We start from the raw sequence: 25,901 nt of genomic DNA, 5'->3' as shown, positions 1-25,901 counted from the left end.
CATGTGTAACAGTCGGAATGAATAATTTTCTCTTACAGCATCTTCAAAAGCAGCCGAGGAGATCAAATGTTGCAATAACTGCCAAAGATAAAATACCAAACCCGAAACATCTCTCTGTCCAAGAATCTAGTATCTTCCTCTGCCTGGAGTTCCGCCAAAATTGTGCTTTATGTTTTCAGGCATGGAAATGCCTCTCTACAATTCTCCCTTTCAAATCCCTTCTGAGGCTTTAGGATTAAAGGAGAAGGTACTTCATTTGTTAAATGCAATTTAAAAAGAATTTGAGGTCTCCTTTCTTGTTCTTGAGTTTTCATATTCTAACTGTCTCAGTCTCTACAACAAAACCTTTTATAATAACCCTGGACACAGGAACTCTGTTATTTAACTGTCATTTTTCCCTGGAGAGAAAAATAAAATGATGCCCTAAAGTGATGAGGGACTCCACGCAGGTGAAAGGAAACCTTTTGTTTAGGAAACGGGGCTGGAGATGGGAGATTATCAAACAGAGAACTGTACTCCCCAAATCTTAGAAAATTTCTCCTATCTTCCACGACATGGAGAAGACTGCCTTAAGCACACCCCTCCTATTCACCCTAGGCTTACGGACTTAAAACAGCTCATTAGAAAACAGAGTAGGAACTCAGCAAGTGTCCCTAAGAACCAAGAACTCCAGCCTGGAAAGTAGCTCAGTGGCACGGCATCTGCCTGGCAAGTACAGGGCCCTGAATTCGATTCCTGACACCAAGAAAAAAAAAAAGAAAAAGAATCAAGAACTCGGGGCATGAAACCTGGAGAGGACCCAGAATCTCAATGGTCAGTGTGTACTGACCCACTCAAAAGAAAAGACTCCTACCAGGAGAAAAACACACAGGTACCTTACACACACAGGTACCTTACCTTACCCCAACAAAATCTCAGCGAGCATCTAACAGTGACTGCAGAAGACTTAGGGCCCCCTATTTTGTTAACAGGTCATGAAACCAAGCCATGGCTAGAAGCTATCAAATTCTATCATTTTAATAACATGACATTGGCACAATTTCAGAAAAGCCCCCAATGACATGTCCCACTTGACCCCATTATAGCAAAACTGCCATTCACGAAACACAATAGTATCAAAATTAAGGGCCAATGACAATCAAAATGCTCTGGGTGACACAACTTGACCAGAAACACACAGTAACAAGATTCGACAAGTTAACACGGAACTAACTGCCGACTGAGCATTCTCCACTGTCTCCCGCCAACTTCCTTCAAAGCTGACACCAAGTGCATTACTACGCGTGGGGACAGGATGACCTCCTCATAAACATCATGATCACAGATTTAAGATGACACCAAAGGAGAATCGGATAAAAAGATGGAGCAGTAAGAACAAACACCTTAACTAGTGCACGTCTATATAAATGTTGGCACAAAGGTCCTCTACACCCTCGTCATCTTCTGCCCCGAGCACATCTGAATAATCACATGAAAATAAGCATCCGAAGAACTTACAATACTTGACAATGCCCCTGTAGGAAATGCAAGTTGCTGCCTGACTTTAACTGTTCAGAGAACCAGACTGCAGAGTGCTTTTCTAGCTCCTAATCTGAACTACAAAAATGATGAGACCGTCATGAGCCACCATAGAGATTTCAAAAGTATGACTCTCGAGAGGACAGGGACTTCGTCTGCATTGTCCACTGCTGCACTATCGGTAACCGGAAGTCTCACAGCACCAGGAGCTGGTCGGTGGATATTTATTAACACAGGCACGGATGACATGAAAATCCCAGTGACCAGGAGGAGGCCGGTGACACAACCGTCCAACCTCACTCCAGGATTGGTGTAAAATGTTAGGCAAGCTGTCCCACACTAAGGACAAATCCGCAGTGTTTAACAAGGAAAAAAATTTTTTTAGAAATAATAAAAGTAGGTAAGTTTTCAAAAACACAGTTTTTTGATGAGCAGAACACGTGAAAGGGATGCTCATCAGAATGAAAATACAGCAAACTCCAGATTTAGAAGATAACATTTTTTTCTTTCACAGCCCCTGCCATATTAAAACTGTAAAGAAGACACTGTGTAACTTTTGTTCCGATATAGAGAAGAGTTTTATACTAGGAACTTGGGACCCGACAGTAACAGGAAAATCCTGAACTTTAAAAAAAAAAAAAAAAAAATCTTTCTTCCAAGAAATCAAAAGCTTAAGTAAAAAGATTTGACTTCAAGTAGAAATGCTTTTAATTCTGCTTTGGTAAAGGAGACATTACTTACCAAACTAGGAACTAACAGAGAGGCTAACGGGTTTCTCCAAACCTCACAGCACACGGCCAAGGACAGGAAGAGCAGCGTGGGACTCCTGGCCCTGGCCCTCCCCAGGCGGATCCTGCAGGGACTCCCCACAATTCAAGAGTGCAGTGAGGACCGTGCCGTGAGAAGCAGGAATAAATGCCACCATCTCTGCTTTGCAGAGGAGGAAACCGGCTCGGGGAGGTTATGTACCTTGAACAAAGTCACGCGGAGGCTGGGGCCAAAACATAAGCCCTGGGCTCCTTCTGCTGTAATTTTTGGGGGAAGCAGGGCTGGGAACAGAATCTAGGACCTCACACATGCTAGGCAAGCACTCTACGGCTGACCCGGCTCCTCTGCGACAATTTAACAGCATCCTATCGCCTTGAGGGCCTCGCACTGAAATCCTCCTCTCTCACATCCTCTTCTCTGCTAACAGTGCCGTCCCTCACACTCTCCACCTTGTCCCTCAGTGACCACCGGCTACCAATCACAGCTGCCTTAGTCTCCAGGACTTTTGGGGGCAAAACAAGCTGATGGCCCCTGGTTTCTTGTCTTCCTGTCCAACAGCCTTGATTCACTTATGAAAATTCCATGTCATCTTCAAAGCCCCACAGTGTCACCTGCTGTGACACGCTCTGAGGATTTTAGGAGTGGGCTCTTCATGCCTGATGTGGGTCAGCAAGAGAAGAAAAGCTTATCGGTTTAGGGGTAAAGGTGCCCCCTTGATCTTCAAAAGGCCCATGGGAGCAAATAATGGTGAATATAATTTTTAAGGACTCAAGAAGGTAAAAGAAGCTAAAATAATAAGAAGAAGAAGAACAAGAACAAGAACAAGAACAAGAAGAAGATCAACCTCTAACAAAAAGAAGGCAAACAGACGATAACCAAAATCTGGCATCCAAAGGTAAGAGAGACATCAAATGGTAATTAGGAAGTGCAGAGGTGTGATATGAGTACTCTCAAGAGTTGGTTTTGGTGCTGCAGATTGAACCAAGAGCTGTTCATTTTTAACAAAGAATTCCGTGAGAAGCAGATGTTAAAGACATCTGAAAACATCACAGAAAACCAGAGTGGTCCTGGATGACAGGTGGACCACTGTCAGAGCAGAAAACACACGGGGCTCCCTGGGTGTGGGCAAAGGGAGGGCAGAGGGTGGCACGGCTGGGCGTGCAAGCAGGGGGTGTGCCAGGATGCCAGCCAGAGCAGATATCTGGGCTCGATGACCACACCACTGAGGCTGGGATCTTAAAGAGGGGTCTGAGCTGATAATTAGTAATATTTCTGATCGCTACAGACTCTGAGTTTCTTAAGTGAAAAGGCCAAAAGGAAAATCTGTACACTGCCCAGCCGAATCCCTTTTACAATGCTGCGCGAACATCAGAGACTGAAAATGTGTTTCAGTCGCCATGATAGAAAGCTAGACTGAGTCTCTCTCACTTATTTTAGTTCTAACCAACTACTTATATAAAGGATGAAGAATAAAGTACAACAGTTTAGTCACACATGCATGCGTGTGTATGTGTGTGTGTGTGTGCGCGCGTGCATGTGTGTTCAGGTACAATGCAAGTTGCACAGAACAATGCGTAAGCATATCTATAGTTCTGTTCAGTACCCTCCCACAGAGGTCACAGTTCCAAATACATTTCAACTGATTTATTAACTCAGGAAGGAAAAAGGCCCACTGTGGAATAATACACAGTTAAATAACTCATCGTGCCCTTTAGAAAATATTGAGTCATCAGGAATAAAGACTATAGCTTTCCTTTATCTGCTGTTTTCCAATTTCCTGTGGATAAACGTTTTTACAGGCTTGCTTTTTGACATTAGAATAGAACATTTTGTGAAAGACTAACAGAGTTTCAGATCTCAGGGTAAAGCTTTCAGTACCAGTAAGAACCAGCACGTCCTAAAATCAGGTGTGTATTAGTATACAAATGTGCACATATGAAAATCTATCAGCATGCAATAAGAAGGCGGTCACAGGAATCTGAAAAGTGCTATCTAGTACTGAGCTCATCTGTCTTAGAGACATGCTCAGTGCTGGTTGGCAACTAGAATCCAGAACTGCATGAACCAGCCTAAGAAATATATATATACACATATATACTGATCATGAAAACTACTTTAATGTTTTTATAATGTTGGTATTTTCTCTGGTTGAAATGATTTCGTGTTTCTAAATTTACCTGCTCCTTCAACTTACACTTATCAAGATGCCATAAAAATCAACAGATCAGAGAAAAGCAAGAAAATTCATGTTTAAAATCTGGATGTGTTATGCACACACACCAACTTCACATGAGGAATACAAACATTATGTACCACAAACATGTACAAAAAAAAGGAAAGGAAAGGCATGGAAAAGGGGAGAGGAAGGGGGTGAATAAATAAATTAAGATGTGATATACACACGTACCACCTTCCAACAAGGGATATAAACATTAGATACTACATGTGTGTACTAATAAACTAAAACTAAGAATCTGATTAGGTGATATACCACATTACATTATGCATAAATATTATGCACTGAAGAAGTAGAAAGCCAAAACATTCAGAAGTGCAGCAAACAGCAATGACCAGGATCCCTGCAGAACCTTCTGTTCTCCATCTGGCTGTCCTACACCCCCCTGGAAAACACCCACAATTCTTTTTATTGCTGAAGATCCCATCCACGCATCCTGTACACTCCTCAGCCCTAAACCAGATGTCTCAAGCTTTTCAACTCTGTTTAATTCCTTCCCAGATTCACCTTGAGAGCTCTCAACACAGATCTACGAACATAAACCAGCAGCTGTTGCTGAAACAACCCAAGGATGTGGTTACTGTCCCTTTAACCAAAGGATGCGAGGAAGATGCACTAGTTCACCACACAGGCCCTGACAGTGCCTGGGATGTCCCATGGGGGAACCTTCCCCGACTGAGGCAACCCTGACCAGGGCAGGTGAAAGCCCCAACTTGTCAGTTTCATTTTTTAATGCTTGCCACTTGCCTGACTCGGATCTGTTTGTCTTCTCAGACAACACCTTCTTTAAATGACATGACAGAGTCCCAGAGGAGCATCAGGTCAGCCTGGCACACTGGTCTAAACAGCCAACCCCTGGCTCAGCCAGGAGCCACGGGGCAAAGCCACCCCACCCTGCCTTCTGCATAGGCCACTCACCTTATCAGGTCATGCCAGGCACAGCACACAGCGCCCACGGGGCCGGCTCCCTGCAGGCCATCTGTCCCCTTGGCTGAAAGTGGGTAGGAGCCTCCTCGGGAAACACATGTCCATGATAGTAACACACAAATCTGCTTAAACTACATTTTGCAATTCCCCTTTGGAGAAGTCTCTTAGAACATAAGGGTCAAATGTGAAGTCATTGTTAATGGTTTGTGTGTGGATGTCCCCCCAAAGCCTCTTGTAGCTAAGGGGCAGGCTTCTAGAGTTTGTGACTGATTCATGATTCCATGCTGGGATTATGGGCATGAGTGCTCCAACCATCCTCAGGGACACAGAGTCTTCTCTCTCTTCTCTCCTTTGCTCTTGCTGTTTTTGCTTTCTTCGGCCCCCATGATCTGTCGCCCCTCTGCCACAATCCACCCTGCCTTGGAGCCAGCTGATTATGGACTGAAACCTCCACAAACTGTGACTTTTACTTCCTCATATTGGGCATCTTTATTTTGTCTCAGCAGCCAGAGAAAAGTAACCAAGACAGTTACCTTCAATGATATCAAATCCACTGTCACTGGGGAGGTAAATTTTGATTTCCTGAACTCAAGTTAGTACCAAATTTGCTTTCCATAAGTTTCTACTAAAACAGGGTTTAGACTAATTTGTGTTTTGTTAGCCATCAATTATGCACCAAGCCCACAATGGTGTACACTGTCTCGGTCTGGCTAGGCTGAACTGAAGTTCCCAGCACACTTTTCCTGTAGGTTTCTGGTGTACGGACCCCAGAGACTTTTCTGCCCCTGGTAGATATAGTCTGAATACATATCCCCCCCCCCCCATCTGAAATGCGTTCAACCAAAGGTCTTTCAGGTTTCAAGGTTTGGGATTTGGGAATATCTGCACAGACTTTACTGGTGGAGCATCTCTAAGCCAAAAGTGAAAACACAAAATGCTTGGAAAGCTATAAACTTTTTTTGCTAAGTTTTGCATTTCAGAACATTCTTTGGATTTTATATTTTAATATCTGTTTCCTGAGACGCAGCAATTTAGTGCTGTATTCTCACACATGGGACAGAGGGCTCTTGTGAATACCTACTGTGTGCTAACCTCGGTTAGAGGCACTTTCCGGATTAACCCCTACCACAGTGCTCACAGCACCAAGTCCTGGGTGACTGCACACATAGTCCTGAATTATCGGGAATGTGGGGAGCCTAATCAAAGACCAAATATGCAAAAATGAGTCTTCTTATTGCTATGTCATGCTCCTAATACTGTAACAGAGACTGGGTTTTGTCTAATGTCTTATTTCCAGCTACTCTTTTCCTCAAAGATTAAACCGCAAATACTATGAGTTGATTCCAGCCATCATTCCAAGAGAATTCCAGCAGGCACGTAGCTTGGATTCAAATTTTCCATCAGGATCCTTTGTGGTCCCTTTCTTTTTATCACGAGAGTCATTTATTCCAGGGACTGTAATGAGTGACATTTCCAAGTTTTCCTTAGACTTCTGGGTTTCTCCTTTTAGTCATCCCTGTAATAAACACTTTTGGTCAGAAATATTTGCTTCTCACATTGCTTCATTTCCACAATCTGCTGAATTATCAGGCGTCTGACTTGTTCTTCAGTGAAACTTACGTCAAATGCGCTGGGCTCTGCTGGGAACAGTGGTAACTCATTTTCATGCTGGCAGGAACAGCAGGCGGAAAGTCTACTGCTCTGCCCAGTTGCAAACGCGAGCTTGCCGGGCTGACCTTGCAAGGAGTTCGAAGCTATAAACCAAAACATGTCGCAACGCGTCCCACTGGGATTCCTCCTCTGCAGCTCTTCCAAACGACACCAGAAAGCAGGATACCTCTTTCACAGTCACATCAGGTAACCTGACGCCAGCTGACACCTTTCTATGGTATATTTCCAGGATCTCAATTTTCCTCTCTTCTAAAGGACTAGTTCATCTGAAAGCTTGGCATTTTCACGGTGTGCCCAGGGCTGGAGATGACTGATAAAAATGCTAAATAAAACCCATCTTAGTGGCAATCTCTACATAATGCTCCCTATTTAAAGGGCTCCATTCAAAGAAGTGCCTGTCCCACCGCCCTCCCCCCACTTTGTTCCTCCCGTCTCCACGACTTCCTGCCCTTTGACACAACTCATCCCCTTGATGTGTTTTAGTGGTTTCGGAGCTGGGGAAGAACGATTGGCAAGGGCTCTCCGGGAATTTAAATAAATCTCATCCGTGGACTCAACCATGTCAGCAGGTCTGGGTCACTGGAACACCATTCCGGGGCCAGACTAAGAGCCCGACCTCTGTCACTGCGCAGTTGTGTGACTGTGAGCAAAGTCCCTTCGTCCCTCACATTCTCGGCGCCATCCTCTGTAAAATAACTGGGCGTGGTCATCTTCAGGGTTGCTCGCTTAGAAATAAAAATCTATGATTCCAGTGAAAATTAACCTGGCTTGGCAGAAGGCACGCTGTTCTTTCAAAAGGTTATAGGTATATGAGACTGGAGTGACTTTTTGTTTGCCTGCAAAATCATTGGTCACTGATATGGATAATAAGCGATGAGGCAGATACTCAGCCCTGGCCTCAGAACATAAAAGGGGCTGAAGATGCATCCCAGGACTTCCTGTTAGCCCACCCCCAAAAGGAGAAAATCAGAACAACCTGAGCCCACCCCTCAACAGGAAGTATGGGGGTTTATAACCTAGCATCCTGATGGCTTCTTACATGGATAAACCAAGCCTTTCAAAGGGGCGGGCACACGGAAACTGATGCACGCCCAGCCCAGTGTCTGGCAGGCGTCTCTGGTTACGACAGCCGGATCTGCAGGGTCTGAACCACCTGGGCCAACCGCAGGGGTGGGCTGAACCCAGGGCTTATGCAGGGCCACAGGGTGAATGGGAAGTCCAGGTACCCACAGAACAACCTGGGAATCGAAGCCACGCTATGAGGCACTGGGCAGCTTGCAAGGGGGTTCCAAGCCACTCCTTCCAAGCCCTCCCAGCGACACAAATGCCACCAGAAGCCCAGCCCTGGTCCAGCTGGTACCACTTTGTAATCCTTGATTTTACTTTAATTTCCACCCCCTGAATTTCTTTGCTAACACTCCAGCAGAAACTAAACTCTGTTAACTCTGGTAAGCAGCAGAGGGGAAATGTGCGTGGGTCTGTTTCTTCAGTAAAGTAACAGAAAAGACACATGCATTGGAGGACCGAGCTCTTCACTTGTTAGTGAGAGAATTTCAGTTATAGACCAGGGCCAATGGTCCTTTTTCAGGAACTAATCTCGGTGCCCACTTCACAGCTTCTCGCAAAACTGGCAAAAGGTGATCAGGTAAGACACTAAGTATAGGTCCACACAGTGGTACAGCCTTGTAACCTCAGCTACACAGAAGGCCGAGGCAGGAACATTGCACGTTCAAGGCCAGCCTGAGCAATGTAGTGAGAGACACTGCCTTGAAATTTTAAAAATGAGCCAGCGGTGTAGCTCAGTGACAGTGTGTTTGTTCAAGATGTGCAAAATCCTGGGTTCCACACCCAGCTCTGGGGAAATAAAAAAGTGGGGTGACGTGCACAGCACTTTGCACCTAAATGCCAGGCACTGTCATCAGTACTGTTAGATGACGGCAGCTGGTGACAGGAAGCAAACTGTACACCACAGAGACCCTCAGAAAACCAAAACACACCCTCAGGCTGCGAGACTCGGAGGTCAGGTCCCTGCTGCTGCTTGGCCACAGTGTCTCTTTAACGCATGAATGCAGAACACCTGTCCGCTTCCCTCTCTCCATCCAGGGAAAGGTTAAGCACAGAACTCCAAAGGGTCTACTATACTTTGAGTCTCCCCCACCCCAAGATTTTTTAAGAATCCCTTTATGAAATCAACATGTTTCCCCAATCCTACCCGTTCTACAAGTCCCAGGAACCCTCAGTAAGGAGTAGATGTCTTTACAATTGCTCATAAAGCACAGCTTCACACGCTCTGACATGCTGAACACCTCTTCTGTTTGTTTTTCTTCTCTCTCCACCCCTCTGCTAAAGGTAAACATTGCAGTGTTGTAACATTTCCTCACACACTGCCTAGCTTTTGAAAAAGCATGAGGTCTTAAATTTTTAATCCATGCTTTTTAATCCAGACCTTTAATATTTCATGGGTTGAATGCTGAAGCTTCCCTAGTCTTGCAATGCTAATACTTAATGAAGAACCACTTGGAATGAGTGGATGAATGTGTATTTGAAAATCAAGGAACCCACAAAAGATAAAAGCAGCACCTTTGCTTCAGAAATTACTTACCAAACAACTTGGTAGAAACACACAGAAGTTCCAAATGATAGACTAGTGAATTCATATTAACCACAGGGTTAAAATATGCAATAATAAAATTAAGACCTAAAGGCAAAAGGTTTCTTTGAGGTATACTCGACCTGTTTTTGAAAATTCTTTTACTGGTGGGTAAAGCATATTTACAAGTGTTCTTGCTTTATAAAGATCAAACATTGCAGATGCACTAAAGAATTCTTTTTTTTTATATACTAGGAATTGAACTCAGGGCTCAGACTTGCCAGGCAGGCACTGTGCTGAGCTACATCTCCAGCCCTAAACAGTACCTAAAATATGAACAAGATCTCTGATTTATTTCCTTTTGAAATTCTATTTTTTTCTTCAGTGAATAATAAAATTATGTCTAGTGATTTTACTGAAGAACACTGATTGGAGTGAGTGTGTAATGCAGTGGCAGAGCTCTTGCCTTGCATCCTGGAGGTCCCAGGTTCAGTATCCAAGTGTGCAAGCACACAAGTGTGTACAAACGCATGCACAAACACACACACGTGCACACACACAAATCCCCTGCAGGGAAAGAACAGCAGAGAAGCATCTAGATTATGATTCATTTACCTTCATTTAATTTGTCTCTTCGTCTCTGTTTCAGTGACAGTGGGGTACGTAAATAATTATCTACCTGCAAACTAACGCTAAAACCTACCAGGGTTGAAAACCAGAAGCGATTCACGGTGCCCCTGCAAGACATGTACAAGGAAGCAGGCACTAAAGTACAGCCATCTTCATGCCATGCGTGAGTCGGGAATAGATGCAAGCCAATCAGTTCCCTCTCTGCAGGGAATTCCATCGGCTTTGTACCCTCTCCCAATCTCTTCCAGGAGCAGGTCCAGAGTGGAAATGGACCATCCTCTTTTCAGGTTTGCAAAGGCAGTAAAATTTTTACTTCTGGTCCCCTGTGTTTTCTTAAATTGCTTTTTCTCTTTGATGACAATCATAACAGCAGGCTGGGGCCCACCCATCAGAGGAGTAATCACAATTCAACAACTGAATGAGCCAAGCTGAGTGAACAGTGGCAGAAGTAAGAATAACCGGCGAGCTGTCCCTGGCCGGCTACTTAACTGCAGAGCTTAATGCAAAGTGAAAAGGCAGGACCTATCACCTAAAATCAAAAATTTCAAGATGGCACCAGCACAACATTAAAACAAGAGCCAGGCCTGTCTGAACACCAGGCCACAAGCAATGAAGTGCACCCAAATATGACCCCTACAGGTTTCACCAAAGCAGGGCGCTTTCCTCCCTGAAGTACACAGGGTAACACGGACTCAAATAAGTCTCCAATAAATCAAATATATGGAAATGAAAGAAAAGCTCTGTGGGGATATAACTCTTTGGGGGCACCGAGATCTGTTTCTGTTCATATTTCTACCAGCAAGCAGACTGCCTAAGGTGTGATGTTTACTGAGGGTTCAAGAAAAGGAATGCCATTGGTAGCTAACCTTTTAGAAAATATGTGCAACTTCTTTGTGGAAAGCGACTCTTCCTCCCTGAGGTTGATGTTTATTATGAACAGGCGTTTCCCCCTACTTTGTTTTGCATAACTGCACAGAATCTCTGAGACCAGATCCCAGTACCCAACATCTCAAGATCCCTTAGTGCCTGGCAGAAACAAGGCCATTCTCAATACCTAACTGCAGGAGGATGCGTTCCCAAACACGGACAGACTGGGTGGCCTGGAGGTGGACCCCGGTTCCCCGCCATGTCCCCTCCAGGGGGATTTGGTGCTCAATCCCAAGAGAGTCCTGATTTCCAAAACTGCGGGCAAACTTTCAATAACCATGAATGTGACATTCCCAAATAATCAAAGAACTGAACAGAAGAAACAAAATTAAAGGTGTAAAGGAAACGGAAGCACGACTGTAAACGGAGCCTTCACAAGAGATGCTCTGAATTGTAACTTAGCAGCCACTGTACACAGGGCACATGGCGAGGGTCTGGGGGGAAGCAGTGGTGTTTACAAGAAAGGAGAGGTGAAGAAAGCTTTAATCAGGTCACTGGGATGACTTCCTGGAACCTAGTTACACACACACAACACCTTTCTGTCCCTCCTGGGGACGTGGGGCTCCCCCTAACCAGGCTTTGCCATCTATACGCCTGCTACCGAAGGACCCCTCTCCGTCCAAATACATAATAATCAAACTTCACTGTCACACTCTCCATCACCCAGAGAGCACTTTTCCTGCCTCAGTCACCCCCCTAAGCCTCAGCACTTGAAATGTGGGCAGGCCCTCCCAGCGGTGGGAAGACAACTGGTCCAGCCAGCTCTTCCCTGGCAGGAGCCACGTGAACACTGAAGAATGCCCCATGCAAGTCCATACAGAGACGAAGTATTTTAAAAATCCTCTTGGAAATAACTGCTAGGCTGTGCTATCCAGCAGACGAGGACGGGGCCACGTAGGCCAGGGCTGGGGCAGGAGTGGGTGTGTCCTCTCGGGGCAGGGGGCAGCAGAGGGGCTGATGTGGGACCCCTGCAGCTCTGCCTGAGCACTGTGCTAGGCCAAGGATGCAGCAGGAGCAGCAGAGGTGCCATTCAATTCTGCAGGGCGCTCACACTGCCAGGGTGGACAGCCCCACGGCAATGCATCCTGGGAAAGGAAGCGATGTGACGAGGACCTCACTGGGACAGAGAGAAGCTCCACTGCTATCTACAACACACAGCTCATCAGGGGTTATACAGACACAGACGTGTCTTGTAAAAGAACCAGCATGGCTTAGAACCTTAGAAATTTTTAATCCATGGCGGCACTCAGCCATCCAAATCTCAAATCCTCCATTCATTCTTCAGAATTGTCTTGGAAAAGTGTTCTTCATAGTCTTCAAAAATGAGGGACTTCCCTGCTTGAGGAAGGGTCCAGAAAATCCCAGCCCTACACCAAACGCAGCGATGGTGGCCAGCAGTTTCCTGATTGCCCCTTGCTATTATTACATTTCCTTCTGTTTGACTAAGAATTTCTCCACCTCTCACAGACCATCTTTTCTTTTTCTTTCTGGGTCCAGAAAAATCTGAAAACCATGTGTTTATAAAGAGCCTGTTGCTATGCAAATCTTTAAAACACATTACAAAAATATTTCCTTAGAGTCAAGAGGAGAGTGGGGGAAGATGTACTGTGAGCCAGCGTCCTCTTGCTGAACAGAAAGTCTGGCCAAAAGGAGTAGGAGAAACAGAGCAAAATGGAAAAAAATCGTGGTGGTCCAATCCCTTGAGTCATTTTAGCCGAAGGGGGAAACTAACATTTTTAAAGCCCCAAGGTAATATATCTTACAGTACAAGTAGAGGTTAATAGTCTCAGAGGTTCTTAATCTCCCTGATTCCTATGGTTTCATGACTCACCCCCAGCTGTCTCCTACAAGGTCCTTTTTTTGTTTTTTGCCAGTTTTTCTTTGCACTTCTAGAATCCCATCAGAATTTCCCTATTTTATTTGTACTCCCCCTAAGCTGTGCTTGCCTCTGAATATCTTTTGCCACCTTAAAGCAGAATCGTTCCTTTCTTCTCCAACGTGGTCCTTGTATTTTAGCCGCCTCCCTGCACTCTGGAGATACTTGGTCCTGAGATGGTGAAGAATGAAGAGACAGACTACCACACTAATGTCAAAAAAGCTTTCTAATTCATCACTCTCAAAGCTTTGCAAAGCTCAGAACACTTTATTAACCTGGACGTTTCCAGGCTGGGTGGAGCTGTCTGGAGACAAGAAGTGAAACTAACACTTTTTAAATATACCTTCCTTTTACTTCTATGTATCCTCAGCCAAGAATACAGGTTTGCATCCATGCCCCAAGCCCTAAAATCCCTGTACTAACTCTGGACTCTTTGTCCGCATTCAGAGAGAAGAAATCGCTGCTCGTGACTAATGCTATAGAACCTGCGTTCCTCTTCGCCAGAAGGAGCCAAACCAAGGCAAACATGTGTTGGCTGAAAACAAGTTTGGTTGGCTCCAGACAAAGGTTTATTTCTTAAGCAACAGATGGTCGCCTCCTTCACCGGTTGCCTGCAAATGAAAGACAGATTTCTACTTCTAATCTATGCAAATATCTTCCCCTGTGGGGCATCACAAAGACTCACTGTTTGGTGTCAGAGCCTGGGACCCCAGGTGCTCTGGAGATGCCAAAGCCCATCTCCACCCTTGATCCTGGAAACTGGGGACCAGGGCCCTGGAGCTGGCTGCAGGGCCTCCCTGGAACATTCCACTGGAACCCAGCCCCGCCCCAAGGCTTCCCCTCAGCTACTCTGCTGGAAGGCAGCTTCATATTCAGCTGGGATCTCAGAGGATCTCTAAAACCTCCCAAGAAGCATCAGATGCACAGAGGCCCCCTGACTGTGGGCAGTAGCATCCTGGCTTTGGACTTCACAGCTTTTCATCTCCAGAAGCAAACCCAGCAAACCTCAGCATCCACACATGCGATTCTGTTTAAACCAGCCAGATTCCTGCCTCCTGTGTGCTGGGTCATCCTTGGCGGCCCTCAGCCTTTCCTAAGGCTGTGCAGTTTCTCCTCTTTTTCTTTCCTTTCTCCTTCTTTCAACTTTCATGATTTTTACAACAATCTGGACTCAGATTTCTCCTCTGCCTGCCTAGGTGTACTTCCCTGACACATTCCAACTTTAGGGCCCCTGGGGAGCAACAAACATTTTGCAGAACACATACATACACATGCACACACACACACACACACACACACGCACGCACGCACGCACGCACGCACGCACGCACATACACATGCACAATTCCTCCTCCTAACCCAGTTCCTAACTTTAAACATCAAAAAGCAGGTTATACCTGAAATCAACGTAGTTCAGCCCCAATGTTTAAATCTACAAGAGTCTTTTAAAGCTTTGAAGTTTTTCTTTTGTTGTTTTTCTGTTCAAATGACAGTAAGAGTCTGCTTCAAATCTTGTATTAGAAAGCATTCTTTGCCCTCCCTATTAATTTTTACCTTAATGTGCTAGGCTAAACAAAAGAAATTCTAAAGCAAAAAAGAAAAAGTTGGGCTGGGGATTTATTTAGCTCAGGGGCACAAGCACCAGCCTGGCAAATGTGAGGTGGTGAGTTCGATCCCCGGTACCAAACAAAAACAAAAGAGAAGTCTTCTCTCCCACGTAACTACCTCCAAAACTTCTTACACTACACCTCATATTTGGAAGTCAAAACACTTTTTGTGTTGGTTTATGAATGCAAATATTGACAGTCCGATAAGGCAACCTGAAGTATACTTATCTGGAAAACCTGCAACTAGAAACAGTTCCCTGATTTCCAAGATTGGATGAAACCAGAAGTACCTGGGGAGTCCTGCTTCCCACCCTCACCATTCCAAGTGGATCCTCTGGCGAAGCTCTAGAACCCACATTTATAATAAATGGTCCAGGCGGTGATGGCACAGCAGACCTCTGGTTTCTAAATAACGTGACCGCTGCAAGATCCAGTCCAGTGTGGCGGAGGCCTCTGAGACACACTACAGAGGCCATAGAGTCCACACTGCTGCGTTCAGAGACCTTACCCTTTTATAAGTCTGGTTCCTCTTCTACATGGTCGCCTTTACTTTTAAACGCTCCGCTGTTATGTTGAGCCAAACAGGCAGCCTTTCAAGTCCTGAAACTCCCCTTACTGAGCATCCTCAGTCTGTGCCCAGGAGCTAACACAATACTCCCCCTCACAGAAGCTGCTACAGACATCTAAAGAAAGCCCCTGGCCCTCGAGGGCCTCATTTTGCGAAGCTTACTCAACTCCTGACTTTAGAAAGCACCATTTCTCAGGCCCTGGCCATTTGGCCTGCCTGCCCTCCCTCAGCAGAGGCATTCCCAGAGTGAGTCTGTCTTGAGTAACACATCATTTTTCCTGCAGACTTTTGAAACAGGCACTAATTGATACTCTGAGCTTCACCCTTGTCCCTGTTGCCTAGTGTTTAACTGCCCAAGAGCCAAGATTCAGCAACTCTCTGACTTTATTAACCTAATGCTATGTTCTAACAGTCAGACAACGCAGCTCTAAGTACACTTATCCTGTACACTTATCCTGTGTTAAGTCCCCAGCAGAGGGACTTAATAATTTTTTCCACAGGAAAAACTTAGATAAAGGAGATCACGTGAAAGCAGTGCCCGTATCAGAGGGCTTCAAATGACAACCATGCAACAGGCAGAATTCCTGCTTTTCTGAGTCACTCAGTGAGCTAAATCCTGGTGTCTATTTTCAGATATACCATCTATTCAATAATGGCTTCTGATTTAAAACAAAACAGAGACTACATAAATGTACACAAAAATCTCAAATGCATCTTTATTCCAGAAATTTAAGATCTGTAAAACTCTGTAAGTAAAAGTCACATAGAACATTGTGCCAGCACCTCCTTCTGCACACATCACTTGGTCCTTGCCAAGTGCTCTGGGTGCCAGGAACCAAGCAAACAAGGAAAGTCAGAGGGTTTCTGCAATTCCCTTCCCTGATGGAAAGCCACCTGGCAGAGGTGACCCTTGGGTATTTTCATGAAAACCTTACCAATAAGTAAATTGCAAGAACACCCACAAAAATAAAATAAAATAAAATACCTGTTTCGCTCAGTGAATCATAAACTATCAGAACTCCATGGATTCTCCTAAAGCCTTACTTTACAGATGAGAAGGAGGACAGCAGGTGGGTCCCCCAGCCTCCGCTAGACTATGTGGTCCCCATTCCCTCTTCTTGGTCCAGGGTAATCAAAACTCTAGTCCTCAAATCCAAAATAGCTGGCTACATTTTTCAGGGATTCTCTGGGTTGAAAGGCGTACGAAACATCCTGGGGGCTAAATCTGTATCAAAATCCAGCAGATCCATTTTATCCACCATCTGCCACAAACACACTGTCTATGGTGCTAGACACAAAATTCCACCCGGCTCAGCAGGGTGACCGCTGATTCCCCAGGTTTAGGGGAGCCACCAGGGTTAGCTACACTTCACAGCTACAAAGCAAGGGGTAAACAACCCCACCCTCGGCCACCCCTGGGCTCTCACAACTGAATCAACCCCTCCAGGGCCTGGCAGGAAGTCCCCACGCCCCGGCATGGAATCCAGGGGGACGGACGGGCACCTACCTTGTGGCCTCTTGCTGAAGCCATGACACATTTGGCACATAGAACATGACTCCGAAGAACAGCAGAGGCTCATTAGCAAATTTGTCCAGATGTTTCTTCAGCGGTTTCTCCAGCTCCACCCATCGAGCTTGCTGGCTCTTGCTGAGGAACCAAAGGCCAAAGTAGTGCGTCTGGATGAAAAGGGGAAGAAAATTTCATCAGCTCGGGCTTAGCACAGGCATCCCAAGACCACGCAGGAAACGGTTCTCCTGCACCTGCTGCGCCATTTGCTTTTCAGCCTATACACAAGGTCTTCGAGCATGGCAGAAATGAAAAAAGTCACGGCCACACAATGCCATGACTTCCCAAAGCTGCCACGTGTACCACCCCTGCCCACGCCTGCTACCGCAGCTGTGAGTTCCCACATAGTACCTGTGCTAGGAACACGGTCGCACAGGGTGCTGAGCACAGTGATTTTTTCCTAAGATATGAAGTCTGCTTTTGCACGGTCCCCGCCCTCCCACCTGCTGGAGATCAATCATCGCCCCACGCCAAAGACAAAACCTCCGGCCAGCTGAAAACTTCCTCACTGCACATTTGCACAGAGCACCAGACTGTAAGCAAAAATGCATTTCATCATTTCGAGCTTTAATGAAGGACTTTAAAAACACTGTCCCATTCCCCTTTATTATACATGAACTGCAGCAAATCCCTCTGCAGACCCCAGGTTGGGAATGGGAGCCACCCCTGTCCTACAGCTGCCTCAGAGCCCCACATGGCTGCTTACGGTGGGATTTGATAGACTAAAGTGAGATTTTTCACTCTCACACTTGAACCCTCAACCGGTGTAGTTTTGAACAACACGCTAAATCATTTAAAATGGGTACTTTTATGCAACCGATGTTGTCTTTATATTAATTCATGCTAGGATTTCAGGATTACCACAATAATCACCAAATAGATAGATCAGCACTTTGAAGGTGCTTTTGTATTTCAATTATAGCCTAGGAATGGTTCACAGCACACCTGGAAACCCGCCTTCAAAAGGATGTTTTCACTGCAACATTGACTGTGCAGAGGTGTTCCTGCACCTAGGTTCCCGCCCCAGCTGGCTGCCCACTCAGCGTACCAAGGATCAGTCCCTGCCCTGACCCTCACCCTAACCCTAACTCTCACTGGACCAGAAAGTCTGTCTCTCTTGCCCACATTAGGCTGCAGACTGAGATGCATTAAAGGATACTTTCAGTGCATTTATTGTGGGAAAGATACAATAATCCCACCCATTTTTGTCTACAGTGTTCCAAAGGGCACATTCACATCAGAAACTAGCTACAGAATGCAACCCCCAGCCCGGAGCATCTTTCTACCAACTTGGAGGCCCTTGCTGTCCACCACCGAGCTTCAGTGAATCTACCAGTGGCCCAACAAGAGTAACAACACTGGAAAGATGGATTGGGGCTGGACACAAAACAAATGAGCTTAGAAGCCAGTTAAGTTTCTCTCCCAGCTCTTGCGCTCCACACCTCAGGAGCTGGGTGCAAGTTACTGACTGAGCCCTAGAGATTCAGTTCCTCATCTGTAAAATGGGAACAAGGATGATGCTCACCCACAAGCTATGAGGCACACAACTTAGCTAAGGCCTGTAAGCTGCATGCCGGACAGATAGGCACCAATGATATCTTCTGTGGCTGATGGAGCAGGGGCCACAACAGCTGTTACACCACCATCATCATCATCACCACCTTCCTCACTGGTGAATGGAGGCAGGTGAGAGGCCCAATGAGTCTTTTTCATCAGCACTCTGGTGTCTCTGTTGCCACAGTTTGGATCTGGGATGGTATTAAAGGCCTGGTCTGCTTCATGCTAGAAAGAGGAGTGGAATCTCCCCAAGAGGCAGTGTCTTGTGGAGGCTCTCGGGTAGGCCCTTGAGGAATGGGGAACCCTGCACCTTTCTCTTCTCTTTTGCAGACCCAAAGCAACAGACTGACCATGGACTTGAACCTCTGAAACTATGGAACAAAGAATCAGCCTTTTCTCTTAACAAGCTGGTTATCTCAGGCAATCATTACAGGGATGAAAAGCTGCCTGGATGCTTAGGAACCACACAGTTAGAAAACAGGGGGTGTCAGAAGTAAAGGAGAAGAAGCAGACAAAAGAAGAAGAGGGACCAACTCTAAATAACACAAAGAGATGTAAGAAAACTGCACAGGAGTCGATCCGCTACGTTCTTCTTCAGTCTCATTATAGGTGTTTACGGGACACTGGGACATAAATCGGATGTTATCCTCAGGAACAGATGATACTGGTTTAGGCTTCCAAATGACGTCCCCTGGGCACTCAGTTCCGCAAATGTAGCTAAATAGAGTCCCAGCCAGCTGCACATCACACTGAATTCCTGCGTGGAAGACAGAGCCATAAAAGGGTCTCAAGCTGCATGGATGACAAGGAGAGTTTGCATATAATGAATGAGGTAATAGTCACAAACCATAACATGGGATGTCATAATTATTATGGTTGGAAAGAAGCCCTTTTAAAGCATGGGTGGAGGGAAGGAAAGCAAGCTGCACAACTGCTTAACCAATTAATCGTGATTTATTACCTTTCACCAAAAGTAGTTTTGACATCTGGGAGGTATTTTTATGGTCCACACTTCATTCTAATTATAATATTCATTCAAATTAAGAACACTCAAGATTATGAAGCACCCACTGTATTGCATGTACGTTCAACAACTGATTGTTTTCTGGGAAGAAATTAGTATTTTTATTGCTGTTGTGCCTTGAAGAAGAGTTATTTCAAATATCTTTCCATTCCCACTTGTTTTAGTTACTATTCTCTCCTTGCTGAGACAAAATACTCAATATACAAAGTGAAAGGAGGAAAGGATTCTTTAGCTCACAGTTTGTGGAGGTTTCAGTCCATCGTGGGCTGGCTCCAAGGCAGGTTGACATCACAGAGGAGAAACAATCCGCAGCGGGCAGAAGGCAGCGAAACAACTCGGGGCGACCACAGCTCTTTCTGTCCCTCACATCTTATCCATGTCACTCAAGGTGGGCAGCACTCACACCCTTAACCCCATTGCCCTGACTCTAGCAACGCACCATGAGTCCATCCCAGCATCACACAGTCAGATCCAGCCACTTCTGAAAAAGCCCCATCTATGACCCTGTGTGGCTTTGGTGGGACATCTAGACACGGCATAACACCACCTATGCAGGACAATGAAGACAGCCCTGACCTTCTGCAAAAAAAACCACTCAGAGCCCAAGAAGTATGCCTTGGAGAGCACACGTACATATGCAAACCAGCACACGCACACCCATACACACACAGAGTGACGGGGTCCAGGAGAACTCAGAGTAAGGTAGCAATAGCATGCAGTTCTAAAACACAAAGCAAACCACTTCAAGTGGAAAAACCTAATTTGTGGTGTGACATTTTTTCTGTGGCCCAAATACAGTATTTTCCAGAGTATGCCGAGCATACCAGAGGGTGTCAGCATGCAATGACCCGATGGGATTGCTGCAGAAGGACCCGAAGGGCTGGGCTTCAGGGGAAGGGGGCGCTGGGGAGCAGGTCGCCCACAGCACAGAGCCTCAGCCTACTGGCAGCCGGGACACTCTGCAGCACTGCACCCCCTGTCATCTCTGAGAAGGAAAGGCCATGGATACCTATTCCCCTGCTGGGCTCATGGCCCCCCAGCTGTGTTCCTGCTATGGCGTGGAAAGACCCAGCCTCCAAGGGCTTCTCTCGCCTCCGGTCCTGTTCAGGTCGCTGAGTCCACAGTGCCTCCCGAAAATGGAAGCGGACAGCCCAGCACCCACCGGCTCCCTCGAACTGTCCCAGGGACCAGTACCCCATCCACCCAGGCCTGTGCTTCCTCAGCCTGCCCAGCTAAGCGGGAGTGATATCCAATTCATTAGGCTTCACTACCAAATGCAGCCATGCGACTGAGAAAAATGTGGCTGAGGATTCCAAATAGAAGCCACCTCTGCTGTGACCAGAAGGACCTCAGGGGACTCCCCAAGGAAGTGCCCAAAACACTGCAGGTCTGAGGCAGCAAACAGAAGCCAGGCCCTCTGACCCTCATGCCACCTTGGAGCAAGGCTCCAAGCTGGCACAGGGCTGAGAAAAGAAGGCAAAGCGTCAGTCCCCAGAGAGAGAAGCCAATCACTAAATATGCGCAGCAATCAAACAAGCAATGGGGAAACTGAGGCAGGAAGATCCATGCATGAGTTTGAGGCCAGCTTGGATGATATAGTGAGTTCAGAGCCATCCTGAACTGTATCAAGACTTTGTCTCGAAAAGCAAAGCAAAACAAAAATCTATTAAAAATAACTTGAGGAGGGGCTGGGGGTTTAGCTCAGCGGCATAAGCGCCTGCCTTGCAAGCAGGCAGTTGTGAGTTCGATCCCCGGTACCAATAAAAAGGAAAAAGACAAAAAAATAAATAAATAAATAACTTGAGGTGATATGGACTTGTTCATTCATTTATTTGTAAAGATGTGATAAGATTCTGCATATTAACTATAAATGAGAGGTTTTTTGAGTTTTGTTTTTCCAGTTTTGTGACCAATGGTGTGAGGAGATTAAACTCTTGATCTTAAAGGATATATTTTGAAGAATCATCCAGAAGTAAAAGTATGAAAATATCTCACATTGAGTATTAATATTTCACATTATTAAAATATCTCACAGGTAGAAGCACACACCTGTAATCTCAGCACTCGGGAAGCTGAGACAGGAGGATTGCTATGAGTTCAAGCCCAGCCTGGGCTACATAGTAAGCTCAAGGCAAACCTGAAATACAGAGTGATTTTTATCTCAAAAAAATAAATAAACAACAAAAACCTGCATTACACTGTAACAGCTGCCTGCTTTATGTGGTATTTCAGCTATCAATTAAGGAGGAGGAGGCTGGGGAGGTAGCTCAGCCCTGCCTGCCTGGCAAGCATGAGGTCCTGAGTTCGATTCCCAATAGCCACAAAGAAAGAAGAAAGAAAGAAAGAAAGAAAGAAAGAAAGAAAGAAAGAAAGAAAGACAGACAGAAAGAAAGAAGCCTCCATTCCTTACAAGCATCTCACCCACACTCCCCAGTCTGAGAAAACCGAGGCCCTGTGAGGTGAGTACATTGCACATTATCATCTCTACAAAGCAAAAATAACGCGCGATCCGAAGAGCAGGCATCTGCTCCAGTTGACACTTAGCAGAGTCTGAATCCTTGTTGACTGTTTCAATCTTTGGTGAGGGTCCAGTCATGGAGATGAGCATAAAGAACTGCAATGTACAGCACAATTACTGGATAGAGCCAGAGAGATGATTTTTTTTCCAGTTAATCGTGGACTCCCCAAATCACTCAGGGGTAAAAATTGCCAAAAGATTAACAAAATATTCAAACCACACAAGCATCCTTAATAATATAACACAACCAACCTCCCTCCCTCCCTTCCTTCTCTTTCCCTCCTCTCTCTACCTGCCTGCCTGCCTGCCTGCCTGCCTGTCTTGTCTCTATCTCTCTCTGTGTGACTCTGACACTCTCTCTCTCTCTCTCTCTCTCTCTCTCTCTCTCTCTCTCTCTCTCTCTCTCTCTCCCAATGCCTTTGCCCAGCCATTTTACTTTTCTTTGAGACAGGTCTCACTACGTTGCTCAGGCTGAGCTCAGATCCAGTGCACTTCTCTTCCATGGGAGGGAATGCCTGGGAAACTTCTTGGTAACCGCCAGCAATGCTGAAGACAGTTTCCATTTCCTACTACAGCTGGGAGTGCTGGAGAAATGAGCTTTTAGTAAACATGAAAATACGCCTTTGCAAAAAAGGAAAAAGAGGCCAAATTAGGGGGAAACTACCAAACTTATAAAATGATTGTGCATTTGCTAGGGGAGGCGGGCTTTAAAAACCCAAACCGGGAACTGTTTGTCTATTTACTTACTGTCTAGAGCTCTGGAATTTCTAAAGCAGTTTTCTAGTCCAGTCGGTTTAGCAATGAAGAGCATCTCAGACATTTTAAACACATTTTTTCTCTCTTGCACTTACCATCTTTAAGAAAAAAGTACAGGGGATGGGGATTTAGCACAGCAGCATAAGTACCTGCCTTGCAAGCAGGCGGTCGTGAGTTCAATCCCCAGTACCGATAAAACTGAAAAAAAGACCAAAAAGAAAAGAAAAATGTACAAACAGGTCTATCTGTAAATGGTATCATCCTGGCACAATTCTACACTTTATCAAGACTCCTTGTTTGGCTTGGGTGATTTTATGTTTGCAGCATGGCGGATCAAACCCAGAGCCTCAGTGCTAAGCAAGCCCTGCACTGCATCCATTATCACGCTTGTTACCAGCACCAGGGAGGCTGAGGCAGGAGGCTCGCCAGGAGTTCAAGGCCAGCCCAGGCTACACAGTAAGTCAAGGCCAGTCAGAAACACACAGCGGGACCTGTCTCAAACAACAACAACAGAAACAAAATCCTTTTTGCCTTTCTTAGAATATTATTACTGACTAGAAATACAATAGGAATCCTGTATTCAATTTTAAATTTTCTAGTTGCTACTTTTGAAAGTACCGAGGTGAAATTTACCTCTAATAAATTTTATTGAAAAATGATGTATTTAAAATATCATCTCAACCTGTCCTCAATATAAAATTAATTATTGAATATTTATATAGAGAGACTCCAGCAAAAAATGTCCACACACTTTAGGAAAAGAAAACTAGTGTGACTTTTTTTAACAGAGTGTTACTGTGTAGGGAACCCAACAGGGTGTTGTGTATCACAGAAAAGCCACCATACTGCCAGCCCTTAGGGAACAAATTGCAAATGCAAGCACAGGGCTGGGGATGTAGCTCAGCCGCATGGTGCATGGTTCCAGCCTGGCAAGTGAGAGGTCTTGAGTTTGATTCCCAGTTCCCAAAAAAAGGCATGCACAGCAATCTCAGTGATCAAGGTGAACCAAGTTTGCTGTACTACGTCTGGAAGCTCACAATGACGGCTCTGGTCATCTCTTATCATTGTAGAGGCCAATGGTAACTTGTATTAACTGCATGATGTCTGGATAAATTTAGTATTAAAATATTTACACGTTTTTCTTTTGCTGTATATGTACATTTTTGGCAGTATGTGTGTGTGCATGCACACTTGTGTGTGTACACATTTTGTTTTGTTTTATTTTTCAGACAAGATCTTACTCTGTAACCCAGGCTGCCACAAACTCACAGCAATTCTCCTGCCTCAGCCTCCCAAGCATGGCGACACAAGTTTGCACCACTGTTCCCAGATTAATGACTGAACATTTGAATTCTTTTCCATGCCAAGTCTTCTATGTCTGGTGTGAGATGCACACTTAGCACACGCTGAGCCAACCACGCTCAAGCATATGTGGCCACCATGCTGGACAGCGTGAACTTTCCAATCTTGTTCTGTTTTCAGTACTGGGATTGAATTCAGGGCCTTTACACTGGGCTATGTACCCAGGCCTCTTCCTGTATTTTTTACTTTGAGACAGGGTCTCAGTAAGTCACAAAACTGGGCTTGAAATTTGTGTGCATGTGTGTTTTGAGGCAGGGTCTCACTGTGTAGTCCAGCTGACTCTGAACTCACTGTACAGCCCTGGTTGGCCTCGATTATGCAGCAATCCTCCTGACTCAGCCTCCCAGAATGTTGGTGAACAGTGCCATTTTTAGTAACTCTTCAAGGAGTTGGAGACTTACAGGTTCAACATCAGATCATGGTTTCTAATCATTAAAACCATCCAGACATGCAGCAAGCAGACCCAAAGGTGCCAGGCCCTGTGACACTGTAGCATCTCGGCAAAACCAACTGACTCTGCCCAAGGACCCATGGAGGCTGCCCCTATGGCTCCCTGTACTCTGCAGACAAGAGCCTGAGGCCTGGGGTCGGTGGGTCACTCTGCCATCTACTAAGCCACTGAGGCAGCAGGGCTGGGGACACTGTGGTCTGGCCCCTATGCAGGCCACCAAACTCTGCTGCTCCTTTCTGTCCTCCTCTCCCTCCACAGCAGCATGCTCATCTCCGTGGTCACCATGCAGCGTGCGTCAGGAAGGACGAGCAGAGCTCCCTGTCCACCCACAGCCTGGGCGGCCACCAGGGCCAGCTCTATTCTCCCTCATTCTAGCAAGTTCATGGGGTGAGGGGAGGGGTACGATCCTAAAGGTACACCCTGCACAGAGCACCACGACTGTGCAAATATTCCACAGGATTCATTACAGGAGCCCCTTGGATGCCAGAATCCACAATAGCACAGCACCCATGTAAATCTGCTCATACCTTTGCACGCTCTGTCTTCTCAGCTGAGTCTGCATACCTAGCACAAGGCACACACAAAGCAATCACTCGAGACACCACGCTGTTCAAGAAACACAGTAGACCCTTGATGCAGGGACGCAATGTGTTCCCAAGTGCTGGCTGGGAACCAGTTCGCTAACTGGGAGGCTTGAGCTCCTCTAAGCGCCCTTCAAACCCCCTCTCTGGTCTACAGGGGGATCCCAGGGGCCCTAGAAAGACACTGGTCAAGGGTTTCTCCATGAACCCCAAACAAGAAAGTGGTAATGCTCCTTCTAGGACTCTTTGAGGGTTGTGTACATCTGAGACCTCCGGAAGCACAAGCGGCCAGCATGTGGGACATAACTCACAACTCTGGGTGTAAGTTACAGCTAAGTCCCGATCATAACCCAAGCTGCTCCTGCACTGGGCCGATTGGAACTGGAGGGTCCACTGTAGGGACAAGGAAGAAGTACCACAGCTCTGGCAGGCCCCCTGCATGCCCCCTCTTCTTTCTCTTCTGACCACAGGGCTCAGCAGAGTGGTCCCAGGTCCACTTAGCAGCAGCCTTTCCTCCCACCACTCACGTCCAGTTCTGGACCCTTAACTGTAAGACCACGCACGGAAACCGCTGGGTACCGCTGCAGTCAAACAGAAAGGATCTTCTGATTATCGTTTGTCACGTGTTTTAGAAATGGGATCTGCCTAAAACTGATCTGTAACACATTAGTGCTGAAACAATTACAGATTACTAGACAGCAGCACGCAGTTCCCACACAGAAGCTATTTTAAAAGCCACAGCTGCTCTGTGAAATCATCATCCTCAT

General features: G+C 45.9%; 1 protein-coding gene across 3 annotated transcripts in view; it reads right to left on the bottom strand.

Moving 5' to 3' along the window:
* The window catches only part of Ptpn14 (protein tyrosine phosphatase non-receptor type 14), a 144,843-nt gene that overhangs the window by 61,447 nt on the left and 57,495 nt on the right, over nt 1-25,901 (bottom strand). For all 3 annotated transcript variants that reach the window (XM_013157553.2, XM_003474584.4, XM_063236725.1), the window contains exon 3: nt 16,826-16,995. In XM_013157553.2, the coding sequence (XP_013013007.1) occupies nt 16,826-16,995 (170 nt within the window). The remainder of the gene's footprint in view (nt 1-16,825; nt 16,996-25,901) is intronic.

The sequence above is a fragment of the Cavia porcellus genome, unplaced genomic scaffold (assembly GCF_034190915.1).
Source record: "Cavia porcellus strain 051 isolate PalLab524CR breed Dunkin Hartley unplaced genomic scaffold, mCavPor4.1 scaffold_26, whole genome shotgun sequence".
In the NCBI taxonomy this organism is placed as follows: domain Eukaryota; kingdom Metazoa; phylum Chordata; class Mammalia; order Rodentia; family Caviidae; genus Cavia; species Cavia porcellus.
Note: the sequence above shows the minus strand (reverse complement) of the source record. Positions and strands in the feature narration are given on the sequence as shown.